This window comes from Scatophagus argus, chromosome 21, assembly GCF_020382885.2.
Source record: "Scatophagus argus isolate fScaArg1 chromosome 21, fScaArg1.pri, whole genome shotgun sequence".
Taxonomy (NCBI): domain Eukaryota; kingdom Metazoa; phylum Chordata; class Actinopteri; family Scatophagidae; genus Scatophagus; species Scatophagus argus.
This window is the reverse complement of record NC_058513.1, coordinates 9997967-10016236: the sequence shown is the minus strand read 5'-3', so window position 1 is coordinate 10016236 and position 18270 is coordinate 9997967. Positions and strand designations below refer to the sequence as shown.

General features: G+C 39.9%; 3 protein-coding genes across 4 annotated transcripts; 1 reads left to right on the top strand and 2 right to left on the bottom strand.

Annotated features, from left to right (window-relative positions):
* Positions 1–125: 125 nt before the first annotated feature.
* sult1st6 (sulfotransferase family 1, cytosolic sulfotransferase 6) lies at positions 126–5371 on the bottom strand. Its single transcript, XM_046377386.1, has 7 exons — positions 4691–5371; positions 3577–3705; positions 2663–2760; positions 2324–2450; positions 1269–1363; positions 995–1175; positions 126–374 (listed from the first exon to the last, which is right to left on the bottom strand). Exons 1-7 carry the CDS (start codon positions 4875–4877, stop codon positions 262–264), a joined length of 930 nt encoding a protein of 309 aa, XP_046233342.1. The 5' UTR covers positions 4878–5371; the 3' UTR covers positions 126–261.
* Positions 5372–8268: 2897 nt separating this feature from the next.
* On the top strand, positions 8269–12915 carry LOC124052277 (tectonic-3-like). 2 transcript variants are annotated; one of them, XM_046376321.1, is made up of 14 exons: positions 8269–8803; positions 9434–9548; positions 9632–9729; positions 9914–10026; positions 10157–10265; positions 10638–10750; positions 10837–10875; positions 11013–11087; positions 11169–11288; positions 11374–11472; positions 11610–11710; positions 11836–11983; positions 12224–12358; positions 12459–12915. In XM_046376321.1, the coding sequence occupies exons 1-14, from the start codon at positions 8485–8487 to the stop codon at positions 12702–12704; spliced, it is 1830 nt and encodes a 609-aa protein (XP_046232277.1). In that variant the 5' UTR covers positions 8269–8484; the 3' UTR covers positions 12705–12915. The 2 variants fall into 2 exon arrangements, with proteins under 2 accessions (XP_046232277.1, XP_046232276.1); XM_046376320.1 differs by having other exon boundaries at positions 9911–10026.
* On the bottom strand, positions 12842–18126 carry mto1 (mitochondrial tRNA translation optimization 1). The gene is made up of 13 exons (XM_046376319.1): positions 17950–18126; positions 17165–17358; positions 16881–17080; positions 16641–16758; positions 16138–16436; positions 15496–15608; positions 15223–15413; positions 14995–15125; positions 14343–14547; positions 13725–13896; positions 13535–13644; positions 13286–13443; positions 12842–13101 (listed from the first exon to the last, which is right to left on the bottom strand). Exons 1-13 carry the CDS (start codon positions 17958–17960, stop codon positions 12931–12933), a joined length of 2073 nt encoding a protein of 690 aa, XP_046232275.1. The 5' UTR covers positions 17961–18126; the 3' UTR covers positions 12842–12930.
* Between the last annotated feature and the right edge of the window lie 144 nt (positions 18127–18270).

Below are 18270 nucleotides of genomic sequence, written 5' to 3'. Positions count from 1 at the left end.
AATAAGCTGCAATAAAGTGATGATTACAAACTCATGTATTTGTACTGTGGAGCACATTTTTATTGATAATTTAAAACACACTTTTGGTGTACACAGTGTTTAACATTCAGACTTGAGTGAGTGAGTATTTATTTATTTGTTTTTGGTTTTTAGCTCCTGTCCAATATTCTTACAGTATTTCTTCCTTCTGAATGTGGCACAGTGTCACTTCATCTTTCTTTGGTTTTGAGAGCTGCAGCAGGTAGGAAACCCCAAAATCTGTTAGATGAGGGTCCTGAATGGTATATTGACTCCCTTCATTTGTTTTTCATAATCTTCATCGAACTTCTTTGATTGCTCAGGGGTGAAATGGTTTGTCCAATCACCTACTTCACCTGGAAAGAAAGAAAAGAGGAAGATGTTCAATATCGAAATCAAATATACCATATCCTGGAATAAGCAAATAACTGAGATGTAAATTATTTTCCCCGCAAAGGTCAGGCTGCAGGTTATTATTATTTGTCCACTAATCTCCATCACTATATCTAAAAACTCAACTTGGCATCTTAGCAAGTTGTTTGCTTTGGCTAGAAAATGGTCCAAAACTTCAAGTTATTCAATCAACTATTGCCTACTACAGGATAAAGGACAAACAGCAAGTTCACATTTGAGAATTAATTAATCAACTAGTTGTTTCAGTTGTATTAAACATTATGTACTCAAAAAAAAAAAAACTGAGGCAAAGGCAAGAAATCTAATAGCCTCTAGGAGGCGCTACTGTTCTGTACAATGGCAAGTACAGGTGGAGGACAAACTGTAATGGTACAACACAATATAATACCATAGCAGGGATTTTGTCAGGCCTCCACACTGACCGTTCATAGAAGTGGAATGAGGTGCTCATGAAACATTATTCACATAATGCAGATCACTCATCCTCATTTTGAAACTTGGACCTTCAATTATTTTGATCAATATCTTTCTTCTGAACAAGACTATGAGCAGACTGATGCACCTTTTCTCATGAAGGAAGAGACAGAGTGGTCAAAAACAGGTGCTGGGACGAATGAGTAGTTGGCCATTGGGTTGTCCTTCATCTTTTTAAAGGATGTGAGCTCCACAATTTTGCTGATGACCTCATCGGAGAGCGACAAGTCCAGGTACCTCATGATGCGTTCCACCTCCCGTCTAGGATTCTGGAGGAGTAGATGTGATGGTAGGAGTTTGCACAACATGCTTTGTTAATATTGGGTCCATATGTTATAGGACAGTTCACGGGTTCTCCTTACCTCCTTCATGTCCTCATAGAAGAGATAAAGGATATTCTTCTTCTCTCTCTCTGCCCAGTAACCTTTCACATGGTCATACCAGGAGCCCCATGACACTGTAGAAACCAAATTCATGAGCGTCTTGTATGGAAATGTTGCTCTCAGTCCAGATAAAGGTTTATATCAGCACAGTTATTTCAAGTCTGATTGGTTAGATCAGTTGGTTAATTGGTTAAGTGTTCACTTAACCTCAGGAACAGGGCTGTGTGGAATCTGGACCCAAATCCATTTATCAACAATTTGACAATATGACTTGATGATTTAATGCCAGCCTTATGAATGACTTTGTATCAACACAAAACTGCAGATGTTTCAAAACCTTTTTGTTATTGGCTGATTTTTAAGAGAGAAACCTATGACCTTTCTGTAATAACTTATTACCATTTGGAGAACTGATGGATTATTATTAAGTGATATGCATACATATCTAGGACCTGGCTATCAGTATCTAAAAATCTCAAATCTGCAATCACTGACTGCCTTTTGCCCACATGGGGGCAGCAGAAACAAGCTGCAATATTAGCAATCATTTGGAGTCACGTTTCTGGCTACCAAACAATTTTAAATACCCAAATTAACACATCAGGTTACTTCACAACTTCTTATATTTTACAATCTGGCAACCCAAAAGATGTTCTTGTTAATCTCTTATAGCTGATCCATAAAGCATTAACAAATGATTTATTACCATTAATAAAGCTATTAGATACAATTTAGACACAATCAACAGGAAATGGCTGTAGTAGATATTAACATAACATTTCTTCAGAACATGACTATTTGCAAAAAAAAAGGCTGTCAACAGGCTTGTCCCAAAATCTCAACCAAAAAAATAATTAAAATCATGAATTTCCATCACCACCAACTTTTGTTTAATTTTTTTAAACACACTTGAAGAACCTTGGGCTGGTGGGGTGGGTAAATGTAGCATCTTGTTACAGGCTTTGTGAAAATAGGAATAACCAGTTCAGATTCAAGATAAGGTGACACCCAGGAATGTGATTTATTCTACTTACACTCTCCTCGCATGAACTTGTCGATGTAGCCATCCCAGGGCCCTGGCTCCGGCTGAGTCTTATTCATACAATCAAAGTAGAAGTAGCTCACCAGGTTGTCTTTGGCATTGCGTGCCACGTAGATAGTCTTTACCCATGATCACGTGGGACATAAAAAAGGGTTTAGATTGCAACAATAGAGGATGTGTAACCTAATAAGCCAGTTGTACAGTATTGTATTGTTCTCTTTTCATCCCATTTACGTGCACTGTATCATGAGCCTTTGCATTTATTGTTAACCTTTGAGTAAATATGGCAGTAGATTTAGCTCTTGCCTGTATTTGACAGATCAAGTCTTACCTTGCACTTGTTTTCCCAAAATCCAGGAGGCACCAGCTGAATAGGAAGATGTGTCTTTATAAGTCTAGGTGGATCCATAGTCTTCAGAAGATCAAGACCTGAAACATAAGTTCAGCAAAATGTATAGGCACCTAAGAAAAAGTGGAAACACACTATATTAAGTTCCATTTTACATTTATGTGATGTAAGTCCCCCTCTAATGGTGTGCTTATACCATGACAAAATGACAATTTTTTTCAAGGCAGCTACAGTATATGCTCGACTTGGCCCAGTCTTCTTCAATGCAGGTTTCATTTATGATAGGCCTGCCAGTATGGAGCCAAAACAGGGTCAAAAGTTTCATTAATTTGAAAAAACATGTTAAACTGTAAGTACATTGTACTTAAAAATACGTGTAGGAAAAGTTTTTTCAGTTTAAATACAATTTTCTGAATTATATCCATCCATCCATCCATTTTCTATACCGCTTATCCGTCAGGGTCGCGGGGCTGAATTATATCATTTGGGATAATTCCTCACAGTATATTCAAAAAAATAGCCTACATTTCATCCGCACAAACATTTCAACCCGCCTATTGTCCTTGTGGCGCAGATGCCATTGCTAGCAAATACTTTGCTGTGTTCACAGTTGCATGTGGAAGTAGGAAACATTAAATGTTAAAGTGTGGCTGTGGAACTGCACAAATATCAAGTCTGAAACTGAAGAAATCAGATCTGAAAGTGAACAAAAGATCTGAAACCAAAAAAATAAGACTCTATTTTCAATTTCAGATCTTTTTTTTCAAATCATTGACTTTTGGCCATGATTTGAGATTTTATTTTTTTTCCCCTCACCAGCAGAGACAGCAGTCTTTACAGTCTGGTACTGAGGGAACCAAGGTTAGCCAATCAGAGGCAGAGTCATCCATACACACCTGAGGGGATGGGTGGTGGGGAGGTGATCTCAAGAAAAGGACTGCGGACAGGTGTGGGGGCTCGTTTGCAGGCCTCAGCATCTCCGTTGTGAAGAAGCAGGTCAATTATCTCCTGTGTCCATGTGGTCCCTCAAATCCGCAAAACACAAATTAACACTGAAGTGAGTTTACACAGAAGTTGTCCAGGTGATATCTGCGACATTGTGATGTGTGATAAACCTGGTCATATTTTAGAGTGGCCTTTTATTGTGGCCAGCCTAAGGCATACCTGTGCAATAATCACGCTGTAAACAACATCTGGCCTCACCTGCGAGGCGCGTGGGTTCTCTTGACAAAGGAGAAGTGCAAATTTGTGTTCAGAATTGAAGATAAATTAGCCTTTAGTGTGCTCAGAAACGTGTTATATTTTTGTTGAGTATATCTATTCTTATTCTTATTTCTATTCATATATACTCATTTCTGCTTATTATTGCTGTACTTATGTGCTTTACTCTGCATTTTATGGGTTTCTGCACCTCAGGTTGGATTTAAACCTGTATATTTTTTTTAAATCAATTTTGTTTGTGTATTTTTTCCATTTTCTGTGTTTCTCCATCTGTTTTGTTATCTTTGTATACTCAGTATTCTGTTATACTGGCCTTATTTTCATGATGGATGAGGAATTCTGATCCATTAAAGTAAGTTGAGCTAAACATAACAGAGTTATCAGAGTATTCTCAGATAAGTGTTTAAAAAGTACAGAAGTAGTACAAGCAAAGACATTCATAGTCCAGAAAAAAACAATCATGACAATCATGTGTTTTACTATTACATACTGTAAATATTACTAATATTGCATGATGTGTTAGCAGTATTTCCCTTTTGTGTTTGTGTAGGATGAATATGAAGTTTTTTATATACTGTTGGGTGTTGAATCCTCTGATATATCACTGAATAGAAATATAAAGTAGCATTATAAAGTGGCTCAAATGTACTTGGTTACCTTTCAACATGGGTGCCAACTGTGCTAACGCTAACAGAGCTTCATTACAAATATGAATAACATTTCCTGTCCAAAACTGCTTGCCCACATAGAGATCTACTATATATAAGCAGAGTTTGCAGCTGCCTTTACCTGCTTTGGGGTAGGTGGCGATGAGGAGGTCTGAAGGGTCAGGACGAAAAGCCCAGATGTTGTCCCAGTTCTGGGCGATGTAGTTCATTAGAGGAATTCCTCTTACTGGGATGAGGGGGAAGCGAGTTAATAAGGTGCCAGCCTTTTCAATGGCTTCGGTGTAAGACATTTTTTCTTCCTTTGACATGGCTGAGACTGTGAAAAGTTTACTTGAGGAACTCAAAAATCCGAGGCCAAATCTTTCCTGTAGAATGGATCAAGCAAAACTACTACAGTGGTTGTCCCTGAGATCCCGTCTTCTGCACTTCCTGTCTCAGCTGGCTGTTGGTCCTTTGTCAGACTTCCACACTTGATTGGCTTCCGTACACAAAAAATTTCAGCAATGCAAATCTCCTGCTAGATTGTCCAGCCCACAATCGCTGCATATAATTTCCCGTCACTCTGTCATCATCTTCTCCTTGTGTTCGCTTCCTGTCCTCATGATTTCTGGTTCTTCCCAGCTTAAATACTCTCCAACATCTGAATCCAAACACAGTCCCTCCCAAACTCTCACCTGGACCCCGAGTGCTCTGAAATGTGTTTCTTTTCTCTCCCCTTTCTAACTTTGTAACATGACTCTCTGAGTGCTTGTACCAGGTTCTTGCCTGTCTGCTGGAGCTTGCACAGCCAGCCCTACACTAAAATGCCCTTATGTAACTTTCCCAGTTACGTATGAATTCATTTCACAATACTATCTTAACTGCTTCCTCTGTAATTTGAGGAAGGGATGAGGGAGAGGCTTTAACTGGCTCTGTACTTGAGCCATTTTAATCTGTGTCAATATTTCTTCTATATAAGTAAATATATCTTTTTGTGGGAGATGTAAAATTTGTAGACGCTCTCCAAATGAAATACACCTTTGTACCCAAACAGTAGCAGCAAATGTTTGCTTGATGACGGTCTGCTGTTCTCATTGCAGCCAACATAGTAATGCAAAGAAAAATTTTGCAGACATGCTGCCAGACAGTGAGCTGAACAAGATTTTATTTGTGCTCAGGGTGAGGTGTGCTCAGTTCAGCATCTGTTTTAAATTTACATTCCACGATTTTCCCATTCAATATCCAGAGATAGAAATGTTTTCAATGAAAATAAACTCAGCTCAACAGTTTCCTGAAAACCTTTCACAGCAGAGTTGTTTTTGGATAGCTGACTTTTCAAGTACAGCGGAATAAAGGGAACATTTAAAGCGAACATAACTAATTTTGAGATAAGTCAAATGAAAGCAGGACCTTATAATTTTCTTTGAGAGGCTTCATGTCGTGTCTCCATGTGGATAAAGGTTTGCAGAAACACTATGCAGACCATACAGAGCTGTAAGTGAACAATAATTAATGAAGTTTCGTCCTTACACAACATACTCAGGCGCAGTGTTTATGAGGTTATAGTACAAAAGGCAGTTTAACAGCATGAGGTTTATAGATTACAGCAACAACATCTTGATTGATTCCCAACGAGCCTCACTTAAGGGTCATGTGACCGACTGAAAGGCAAGAGACATTATATGAAATAAAAGCAGACTTCACATTTCCTAATGAGTTGAGTTTATGCAATTTGTTCAGTTATTCCACAAATTGTTAGCTCGTTCATATTTCAAACAATTTATGCAAATTATTTTAATAATTCAATGTTTACCTCTTTTGGGTTCGATTTACCATGAATAACATCATGTATGTAAGTAAGCAGTAAAAGCAGATCTGCCGTTACAATGTATATTCACATAGGTGGTAAAATCTGCACTGTCATGATGACGCCTTTAGTCACAGACCTGAGCAGGGCCAACAGACAGGAAAAAACATGTTCTTATCTGTATGGTCAAATAATCCCTGCAGTAAGTCTAAATATACATATTCATACAAAATCCTTTATTTTAATCATTTAAGGATTCAAACAAATCCATTGTGTAGACAAAGGAAAGAAAATGTTATTTTTTACATATGTTTGCTTGCATTGCTTTATCCAGATGAAGGTTAAGTCAATAAAGAACTGTTTGCTCCTGCACAACCCTGATTTAAATCTGCACAGTTCCACACATTCACATCTGGGAGCTCAGCATTTTCTCTTAGCGAGCATGCAGCTCCACCAGAGTAAGTTCAACTATTTCTGGAAACAAAGCAGCAGTAAAATGAACGATACATGAATAAAACAACAGTGCGAAACCATTAAAGATTAAGACATAGAGTTACAGCGAATGAACTTGAGGTCAGTTTGTGTTTTTTTTTTCCACAGTCACAGCCTTAAAATCTGCATAGAAGCTAAAGGGAACAGTGAGGGTGCAGGTGAGTTCACTGTCTAGCACACTGTTCATCCTTAATGCAGAAAGTCTCATTGACAGTCTGGTCTGTTCGATACACTGGATTTTATAAATATAAGGCAATACAAATGCAAGCGTGACTGCGAATGTTAAATATAGGTCCAGTTATCCAAATAAAATTTCTTTGTTGGGTGGAGTAGATCTCAAGGAACATTTTGTTCACCTCTGATTGGCATTCACTGCTGTCTACAGCCTTGCAGGGTACTGCTAATCTCATCATGGCCACTGAGGCATGCTAAGTAAAAACAGTAAAGTCAAAAAAATCAATGTATTTATTCATGTCATGGATCCTAGGTCTTCTATAAGCTTTTTACTAGTAACTATTAACCTGATTAAGAGTAAGCTCATACTTGGGTGATTTAAAACAAACAAGCATGCACATATTGAAAGGCCTGACTCATGTTTGTTTTCACAAGGTTGAGACCAGTGAGGCTGGACACTGCCCAGACAGGGTGACAGCTTTTCTTCTTTTTTTAACACCATTTATAATAATACACATAGAGACCAAAGTCCAGAAACAGAAAACAAAAAAAGCAAGCCTTTCAGTGAATAACTATTTTGACTCATTTACTCATTTTTATGGAGATTATAAAAGATAAAGAAGTAAGTCAGGCATTTTAGTTCAAGGGGAACAAGAATGTTTATGGGTTAATAGCTGTGGCTCAAGGTCCATGGAAGATCTGGAAGATCCATGTGGTTTGGAATATTAACAAAAGCAAATGGACATACGGTCCATTTTAAGTTGACCTTATGGAGAAAAGTCAGTGAGAGAAATGGGAGTGAAGTGAATATAGGTCAACTTGATCATGAATCAATTTCATGAGTTCATTTCAAGCAAAAAAAAATATTTTAAGTGAAAAAGATAAATCTGTTACAAACTACAAACAGAATCGTTGGATATAAATGGGAAAGGAGACTATGTTGGATTTTACAAACATTTTGCAACCATTCACCTTCTCTTAAGAATGAAGTTGCATTTGCATTCAAGTCCTCAAGTCCTCATAATATACTTACTTATTAAATCAGATGTGATAACTGACCTTTTTAACTTTCTTTCTTCATTTTATTTATCCATCTTCTTACGATTGCAGCATTTACGGTTATGGTTAGCTCGATGCTGGTGGATTACATGAAGCTGGAAAAAAGTGTTTCTTGTCTTTTATAAGTTTTACGGTCGTTTTATCCTAGAAACGGAAATCGCTCTGACTGACAACTTCCTTGGTAACAAGAAGCTTGCTCTGCGTGTATTCATGTGTGACATGTTTAACAAAATACATTAAAAGAAAGCGCTTTCTAAATTGCTTATTTAATTGTAACTTTATTGTAGTTTATTGGGTACTTCAATGCTTTTGAGGTTGTAACGAAGGACGTAGCTAAGTCTCAGGTTAACGTTAGCTAGCTGACTGTATGTCGCTAGCCAGCTAGACTTCGCACTGTGGACGAAATGAACTCCCGCCAGTGGTGGTTGTCATTTCAGATTATTATCGTCTTGTGCGGACGGTTGGCAAACGGAACCACAGAATCAGGTATTAATTCAACCGTTAACGTCAGCTCTACAGACGGGGGGACTTTCAACTCTGCAACTCCTCCTCCGGGCGGTACACAGGCTGCGGACTCCATCGGTGTCGGCACCACTGAGGCAGTCACTGTGGACTCAACTGTGGACTCAACGGCAATCACGACCCTGACTGTTTCTGAGGCTCCCACTGTAGTCACTGAAGCGCCCTCTGCAACCACTACTCAGCCTGTGGTGACTTCAGAGGGTAATTTACACCTTACGCCTCTTGTAATTTTCTATATTATTAATGGCTTGAGGAACTGAAACTCCCAGTCCAGCTACCTGTTTCCAATCTGCAGCAGTTTGTCAGGACTAGTAAGCCTGGTGCCAAGGTGCTGCATGACTCATCAAACTGTTTCCCACTGCAAGCTAGACACGATTTAAACTTGTCCTCCTAATTTATTTTTGCATACCTGTGGCTGCCAAACAATATCATCTCTTTTTGGTGCCCCTAACGCAAGCCATCAGATAATGTCTTATATTTCTATTATTTAAAATAGTTTTCTTTTGACGGTTAAATGCTGTAATCGTTGCTGAACTTAAGAAACTAATTGAGATACAAATCTGAGAATCATAATTAGATTGTTTTAAGTCAGGTACACTGAAAAGGTCAACCATTAACTCTAATTTAAATACGTATGATATGAGTGTTAACTTAACATTCTGGCTATTTCCAATTAGATTTAGGCTGTTTCCAATAGTCAAACATATTTGAAATCACTTTTTACAACTGTAGTGTATTTACATAGTTTAAGATTTAAAATCATATACCTGACAGTGTATTCATTAAATCAGTGAGCCGTTGTCCTTACTAACACAAGTCTTTCTTGTCCAGGTTGTCTCTGTGATTTAACACCTATGTTCTGTGACATCGGCTGCTGTTGTGACACAGTAGATTGTGGTATTGCCAACTTGAGCACCGTCTTCACCAGATGTCCCCAGAAAGCTATGTAAGTCTTCTGCACGTGCTCTGAAGATACAGCACATTAAACTCAGGTTTTTAGTATTTTGAAAAATCGCCTTTATTTTGCAGATCAGCGGTTTGCATTGAGAAATGGCTGATGTTCAGGGCTAACGTGGATTCGTCTCTTGTCACTGTGACTGAGTCCTTGTTTTGCATCCGATCTGAAGGTACGTCGATGTAATAGGAATATATTTATTTTAAAGCTTTATAATTTATCTTTTAAATTAACTGACCAAGTACCATCACCAGGGGAATTCACTGGTCATGTTAAAAGTTATTCTACAAGAGCAACATATAATGCAACACGAATTCTATTAAAAATCTGCACATTTTTGCAACTTCTGCCAGCAGATAAGGCACCCCAGTCTCTCCCATCTCCACCTCAGTATCCAGCTTTAGGGAACTCATACCACTTCTCACCTCCAGCTCCTACGAGTAGCAGCCATAGCAGAGATTTCTACAGGGTAAACAGATACAGAGTTTTTCTTTTCACAGCATTGTCTATCGAGTGTTAAAAGTAATAAAGTAAAGTTTTAGGATGCGGGATGCTACTAATATGGAATGGGAGACATTTAAAACTGATCAATTTTGTAGGTTGATGATGTCATCCAGACATATTTATCCAGCTCATCAGTGCGGGGTCTCCTTCGTCAGCCATCTTCAGGGGCAGCTGCTGCACTCTGTATCAACCGCAACCCTGCAAGTAAGCTCACGCCCAGTCAAAAACAAAGACCTCCCGGCCAGTTTTGTTACATTTACTTGCTCCTGTCAAAATGACCTCTTGTCTTTGTCTCAGTGCACAGCAAAATTACCTAAAAATCATGTCTTGCCAAAAGTCCTCCTTTACCTCTTTTAAGGATTTCCAACAGTCCTTGAAGTACACTCATTGCAGTTTTTCACTGATAGCACTTGGTTCCCAAATCATGACCAGACTCAAACTGAATTTACAGGCATTTCTTTTTGTACTTTTGCTGCAATTGTATAAAAATAGGTCATACTCATTGCCATGTGTGTTGTATATTGTGTCTTTATTTCACAACCATATTTTAACACTTTGTTTTTCCTCTGTTTGCAGAATTCATGAGGTCTGTGTCTCTGTCTTGTACCCGCATCTTAACTCCTCAGTCCTGCACCACAGACCCCTATCTCAGTGCTGGCTCCTACTTCTCCAACCTGAGTCTGATCAAGGTTTGCAAGTCTGTCTTTATATTTGGGTAATTGCAGATGAGAAGAATCTCACAGCAGATAGACTAATGTAAATATTTTTATTACAGATTCCAATAGTCGAGCAGGCACAAGTGTCAGATTTTCTGGTAAGTCACTGACTGTACATGCAACAGAAACCTTAGCAGAAATACTGTCTATAGTGAGGAGGTATCAGCCTCTAGAGGAACAGTATGTATGTAAGTATGTATTCCACAGCAAGGAGCTTGACAAACTCTTGTTTCAGATCCCAGTGACTCCAGTGTCTGATTGGCCTGCACCAAGTGAGCAAAACAGCTCCTGTGTCAATGTGGTGACAAAGGTGAGTAAAGGAAAAGTTGTGATTTTTATTTTCTCACAAATTCATCAGACTTCATTCTCTTCCTCCTGATTCACTTTTCAGGTGGAGTTTGTCATAGGATACACGGGCAGAGGGGAGCTCACATATGCAACGGTGAATGTAGTCTTAGCTGATGTGGATCCAAATCAGTTGCTGTTACAAACACACTCTGTGGAGTTCCAGGTAAGACCTGTTAAGGTCACAGATTTCATCACCGAATGAGCTACAGATTCAAACAGTGAGATCAAAAAACATTTTTCTCTTTCAGCTGGCAACACCCAGCCCCACTCCAGGAGAACCAATTCCCGCAGCTGGACTTAGCGTGGGATCTCCTGTCATTGGTCGATTTGATGGAGAAGTGATGCCGGTATCCTTATGGACAACATCATGAACTTCTGTTTAAGTTATATTCATTATAAACTTTTAGTTATATTCATTATATTCATCATTTTTCCAGCAAGCTTTCAGGCAATCACATATCATGGCTCCTTAACAGTGGGTTAGCTGACCACACTGGGGGTATCACAGAGTGGGGAGTGTTCCTCTCAGCTCAGCAGAGCATCCATCCACTTCACACACAACACCATCACTGGCTGCATGTTCAGGTGAGTCCACACTATCTGTTTCTCTACTTTTCTACTGATGTTTATTACACTGAAGAGTAGTGCTACAATATTTAGTTTTACTCTGTCTTCTGTGAATCATTTCACTCACTCCGTGTGCCGTTTAGTTCCTCCTCTGGTGACTGTTCAGAGCTGCGCTCCCAGATTTATTGGATCTTGCAGGGACTTGCTACTCCTAATGTGATTGCCATGAATTGGGGCTCCCAACCAGACTGGACGAGAGTCATCATCCAGGAGTGTCCTGTCAGCCTGCAGGTACAGCTGAATGAGGATTTTAAAGTATTTAAGAAAGAAAGTTTAAGAACTTTTGAGTGTTGTGTTTTTGGATTATCTAAAACTTAACTCTGTGGCCGCTGACAGTTACTGCTGTGTGCCAGTGCACAGTAGGACTTGGAGATTATTAGACTTTAATTAAAATGATGTCCTTTACAGCCATGTTTGGCTTTAATCTAAAGCCTCCTGTTGATTGTGATTTATTTTTGTTCTCTCTCTCAGGAAACATGTGAATCAGGCTGTGTTCTCCCCCACTCTCTCTCTATCCAAGTGCTGTGGGCTCGCCAGGGTCTGTTAGACCTTCCCCAGAGCTACATCCTGGGGGCCAAATACCTTTTCCAGTGTAAAAGTTTCAAGGTTGGTACATAAACTCTGTCATTATGAGGCCAGCATCATAAAACCTTTTCTGTCCAACAAACATATTTCCACACTCTCTTTTTGTCTTTTTTTTTTCTAGTGTCCTATGCCGTCCCCTATCGCTCTAACCACTGAAGTGACGTTTGTCGACACTACAGTTCACCCAGAACCCCCCAGAGGCTTGCCTCAGCCTAACTGGAAGTTTCCATTTGGTTTCTTCACTAGAGGTACAGCTGAGCTGGACGGGCACATCGTTATTAACGGCACTGGCACTGAGAAGGTCACATGGAGTTTAATACTGTTCACAGTAATGTTACTAACAGGATTAGAATTCCTCATCAGGTAGTTTTATCGCTAAGGGTGAAGCAGTTAGGGAAGTTTTGAGGGCTTATATCTTAAGGAAAAGATTTTATTTTGTTAAACTGTTTTTATACAATATGAAGAGTTATATAGTCACTGGTGAAACATCAAAGTATAGAACACTTAATTTATTCTTTTGTTCTTTTTCTTTTTATTCTTTTGTGCGTTTTCAGGAATAAATACATTTTTACAAGCCATTTTTAGTCATCATTTCACTGTGGTAAAGATATGTTTCTTGCACACAGCTCCTCTTCTCTCTCCTCCTTTTGGGCCGATCGGTGTCTGTTCATTTGTCTCTCCTTTTGTCCTGTGTGGCGCACATAGTTCAGGAGATGCACGATGGCAGCTGGAGTTATGCCTTGCAAACGTACAGCAGCACCCAGCTGGAGGATAAAGCAAAGTATTAGTTGTATATTAAGTTGTTTTTATGCAGCATCAGAGAGTTAATTTAATATAGCCAAGAGTGACTGAAATACAAACTCTTCTACAGGCAGACACAATGTTTTTACTGTTTTCAGTTATGAAAGGAACAATAAGTTATAAATATGGTATACTGTGCACACTCACAGTACTGGGTCGAACTCTGTCCAAAATCTCTCTGACTTCCTGAGACAGTGACACTGGCAGAGAGAAATAGTCTATGTCCTGTGGGAGAGACATGTTCTCCTCCTTCCGAATTCTCTCCATCTCTTTCTTCTGAAGCTCACAGTGAGGCCTGTACACGGCTGAATAACATGAGAAATGTTTTATTAAGAGAAAAGGAGCTGCCACTTAAACTGAATGCAGAAAGATAACCGAGCCTGTAATTGTAAGTACCCTCTATGTTAAGCCTTTGTGAGAACTCCGTGTAAGGTGAAAGGCACTCTGGGAAAATAGATGCAAGCCTTTCAAAGGACACATCATTGTACTGCAGCACCTGCATACCACTGAAGAAAGAAGCCACAGAGGAGCAGTCAGGACCAACAGGTTATACTTTGTATCTTGAGATAAAATATTTGTCACTCACGTCACTGTTGTGTTCTTGGCATCGCTCATACGGAGATCGGGCAGCTTCTCTCTCCAGTTGGGAGTGGACAGAGAGATAGACCGCAAGGCTGTCAGTGCATCTTGCAGACTGTTTCTCACTCTCACAGCCTCCTGATAGCGTAAGGAGGACACACATCCCACCTCCTCAAACCCTGGGAGAGGAAAAAGTTTATGAGAGGAGAAATAGACTGAAAGTCTACAAGCCTCTACAAGCTGTCTTACTTCCTGATTTGTGTCTGTGAGAATCTGAAAAACAAATGGATTTACTTTATGTTGTGTGTATTGTTGCATCTTAGGTGCAAATGATTAGATGTGACTACTGCATATTGTAACACTTATCACATGGAATATTTTTTAACCTTGGCAGAACAACCTACATTTGATTTTAAAACCAAAAAAAAAAAACAAATCAAAAGGGGGTTTTGAGTGAAAATAGGTTATTTTATTAAAAATTTTATACCAGTGCATACGCAACAACCAAATTGTAGTAATGTAGAGACCATCTTTTATTTTGCTTAGCTCAAACAATAGACTAAAAAAAAAACTTGTGTGTCATTTTATTGTAAATCACAATTAAACTCCTTGACGCTCTGCCTACCTTTCAGAGTGAGGCGGAGGTCAGCGTTGTCTGGCCTTAGAGAGGTTCGAAACTCGGCCCGGCTGGTGAACATGCGGTAGGGCTCTGTGACGCCTCGACTCACCAGATCATCGATGAGAACTCCGATATAACTCTCTGTCCGAGACAACGCCACTGGAGGCATGGAAAGTGCCCAGCGGGCGGCGTTCACCCCTGCCCACAGACCCTGCACAAACAAGAGGTTTCCTCAGGTCTGAATAGTCTTTGTTATTATAAAGTCCTTTTGTTATGTAAATGAGCACTTGTATAGGTATAAAGGCTGGTGTGTTCCTAATTAGTGCACAAACTATATCTCCAGCATTTGCTATGAGGAAAAAGGATCTGCAAACTGCAACTACCTAACATTTAGATAATGCTTGTTAATCAATTAAAATGTGATAAGTTATTTGAGTGATTGCACAAAAACATTATTATTTATTATTTCTATATTACCTACAGATATTACCAAATCCCACTTTTCTTTGGCCTGGAGCATATACTGCTAAATAATAAACAAATAATAATGATGAAAAAATATCTGACTATATGACACAGTGTCAAAGGGCACTGGCAGCAATAGAGGGAAATTACCCACAATACAAAACCTCGAGTGGTAAATTAAATGTCCAGCTACCTGTGCAGCAGCTTCCTCGTACCCTGTTGTTCCGTTGATCTGACCAGCCAGGAAAAGTCCTTGGGTGCTCTTCACCTGAAGGGCAGGGGTCAGCTGAGTGGGGCACACAAAGTCGTACTGCACACCATAACCTGGAAAAGCCCCCCCAAAAAATCACAAGTGTTGAGAAAACACTTTATCATCAGATCCATTAACTGTATGAAATCAGACGGGATTCGGGCAGCGTACCAGGTGTGTGGATCTCCGCTCTGTGCAAGGCGGGGATTTCTCTGATGAGGCAGAGCTGCATTTCAGGGGGCATGGTCATGGACAGACCCTGAGGGTACAAAAGATCAGAGTCCAATCCCTCAGGCTCCAGCCACACTTGGTGCTTTCGGCCTGGAAAGCGAAGCACCCGCGACTCAATGGAGGGGCAGTACCTGTGAGATATGAGGACTAGAGTTACCACAGATCACACTGTGTACAATGTCTTACATTCACTTCCTCTGTGTGTGTGTGTACCTGGGACCCTTGGTGTCTTGCTGTATGTGACAGTTGAGATGAAGAGTCTCCCTCACCACTCTCTCTACACCAGGGTTAGTATGAGTCAGGTGGCAAGGCAGCTGCTCTTCGGGCTTATGAAGTGTTTAGTTTTGAAATAAAGCATTCATCAATTAGAAAAATTTAAAAGATATAACGTCAAAATCCTTTGCGCTTTAGAGCTCACTGCACTACCAAAACTATGAACCTTTCTCTTAATGCTAGCATCGAAAAAGCAGCTGGTTAATCAATCAGCCAACAATTGAATGCACTTTGAAAGTGACAGATTTTTATAATTTATTTTAATCTTTAAATCAAGTAAATACTAAACATTTGCCAGCTACAGCTTCTTTTAATATGAAGATTTGGTCGTTCATATATATATAAATTAAAAAACTTCTCTTTTGTCGACTACTGATAAGACAAGAGGAGCAACTTCATCACTTTGGGTTTTATTTCATTATTTTTGTTGAAAAGGGAAAAACATGGAATACTGGTCTGCATCTCGCTGTGTTAGTCTTCTCAAAGTTACAAACTGATCTCATGGAACATTTTAGAGAGTAAACAATGAATTAATTAATAAAAGCAGAAGTACTTGGAAAGAAAACTTTATATAAACTTTACCTTGCAATGTGTGTGTGTATTAAGGAAGCTGAATGGTGTTGGACTACTGTCAGGGGGGTGAAGGTAAGCCAGGGAAAGGTCTACTGAATCCTTCACAATCCTGGGAGGGGTACCGGTTCTCAGCCTGCCTGTCCTGAGCCCCAGCCTCTCCCTCAGCGTCTGGGACAGCCCAGCACTCGATGGGGCATCGCCAATCCGACCCCCTGGGAATGTGGCTTGGCCCATGAAGAGGGAGCCCGAAAGGAAAGTACCAGTGGTAAGAACCACAGAGCGCGCTGAGATTGGGTGGCTTCCGCTGGCTGAGATGTCAAAAGAAGTGCAAAATCATGCAATCACAAGATGGCTGCTTTTTTTCTGTAACTGCCAACTTGTGCTTGAATTTTTTTAAAATATATTTTGCAACTGGCCATAATTTATAAGAATTTTTCATGCGCAAATTTTAATTTCTACCCAAAATACAGTAGTACAGTAAAACGATTAGATGGCTCTCATTTGCCTCGTACCCAAACATACGCCAGTGACTCTGTGGCGTCCAGGCTCCTCTGGGTTTGGTTCTATTACCAGCAGCTCCTCCACTGAGCCCTCCAACACTGTCAGCCTGGGAGTGGACAGCAGCTCAGACTGAATGAGAAACAGCAGGCAGAAACATTTGCACTGACGTTTTCTGATTCATTCACACAGAAACACTCTGTTATGCTAAACACAGGAAACAATACTGTCTTTTACATCTGTTTATGAGAGACCTGAATAAATTCGTGGTAGCGCTGCCGGTCCAGCTGGGCCCTGGGGCCCCACACAGCTGGGCCTTTTCTACGATTCAGGATGGAGAAATGGATCCCAGCCCAGTCTCCAGCTCGACCACAAAGCCCATCCAAAGCATCCACCTCCTTTACAAGGTGGCCCTTCCCTATTCCTCCCAGAGACGGGTTACAGGACAGGGCACCTAGAAGGAAAAGAAAGTCTCAATTAAATGCTGACACTGCTTTATCGCCACAACCTGGCACACAAAATAAGCTTTTCCTCTCACCAATGGTGTGAATTTTCTGTGTGACCAGGAGCGTCTCAGCTCCCACTCTGGCTGCTGCTGCCGCCGCCTCAGTCCCTGCATGACCCCCACCCACAACAATAACATCATACTGCTGTCGGGCAACGCGACTGGCATGTCTACAAACCAGAACCAGGAAGCTGTGCAGGTTCCTTGTGAACATGTGAGGTGCACACCTGTAGAGGGAAGGTTACACACAAGGTCAAAAGTGATGTGATGACTTGTTCATTGGAAGCAGTACAGAGTTAAAGCAAAACACTGTTTGAGTTAAATAGAATTTACTTGATCATGCAATGAAAACGTCACTTCATACTTAATTACTACTTGTTATTTAAGCTGCTTTGACTATTTTATGTAGTGCTGATAACGTATCCCATCATTAGAGCAAAACAATTTAAAAGAAATCAATGAATGAGGAACTGTGAAGGTCCAAGGCTTAACTATTCAAGTATTAATTAATCAATACATGTAAAGCACAGTGTTTGATTAAAAAAACAACAACAAAAAACATATTTTCGGTGGATGAGCTCTGTGAATAAATGGAAACAGGACCAAATCACTTTAATGTATATTTTAGGTGTTTGTCTACCAAATCGACGAAGCATACAGCAATACATTTCGTCAGGCAGTTCTCCGTTTTACTTTTAACAGGATCAGAATCACAGTTACCTTCACAAGAACATGTAATTTACGTCCTGTACTTGAACGCGTGCGTAGGTTAATCACAACTAACAAATCAAAGTATTCGAAAGGTTTAAGTAACTTACACTTTCGGCATGTGATGAAGAACGTGTTTTGTTCAAAGTCAAAAGGAAAGCGACATTTACGGACCAAAAAAGATCCCCCCAAACAGTTATAAAACTGCTTCTATGTAACACGAATGTTCTTTATGGAAGCTGCCATGCTGTCTGTGGATTTAAGTCGTAATAACTGGTGTATAGACGCACCGAGAAAGTTGTCCAGCCGGGTCGATTTGCTTTGGCATCCCAGGCATTAACTGTTCTTATAAGTTGTAGATGAATTAATGAAGTGAAAAACAAATCAAACAAAAGCAAAATACACATGTTAATGTGGGAGGTGAAAGTGGA

Excerpts from the sequence above, each read along its gene's own strand:
- sult1st6 (XM_046377386.1), bottom strand. The coding sequence starts at position 4,877 with ATGTCAAAGGAAGAAAAAATGTCTTACACCGAAGCCATTGAAAAGGCT. Across the intron at positions 2,451-2,662 it reads TTTGGGAAAACAAGTGCAAG|ACTATCTACGTGGCACGCAA; the intron begins GTAAGACTTGAT and ends TCATGGGTAAAG. Across the intron at positions 1,364-2,323 it reads CAAGTTCATGCGAGGAGAGT|TGTCATGGGGCTCCTGGTAT; the intron begins GTAAGTAGAATA and ends TGGTTTCTACAG.
- LOC124052277 (XM_046376320.1), top strand. The coding sequence starts at position 8,485 with ATGAACTCCCGCCAGTGGTGGTTGTCATTTCAGATTATTATCGTCTTG. Across the intron at positions 10,027-10,156 it reads ATAGCAGAGATTTCTACAGG|GTTGATGATGTCATCCAGAC; the intron begins GTAAACAGATAC and ends TCAATTTTGTAG. Across the intron at positions 11,473-11,609 it reads TTGATGGAGAAGTGATGCCG|CTGACCACACTGGGGGTATC; the intron begins GTATCCTTATGG and ends ACAGTGGGTTAG.
- mto1 (XM_046376319.1), bottom strand. Across the intron at positions 15,609-16,137 it reads ATACACACACACATTGCAAG|CCCGAAGAGCAGCTGCCTTG; the intron begins GTAAAGTTTATA and ends ACACTTCATAAG. Across the intron at positions 13,102-13,285 it reads ACAGAGTTCGACCCAGTACT|CTGGGTGCTGCTGTACGTTT; the intron begins GTGAGTGTGCAC and ends TTTATCCTCCAG.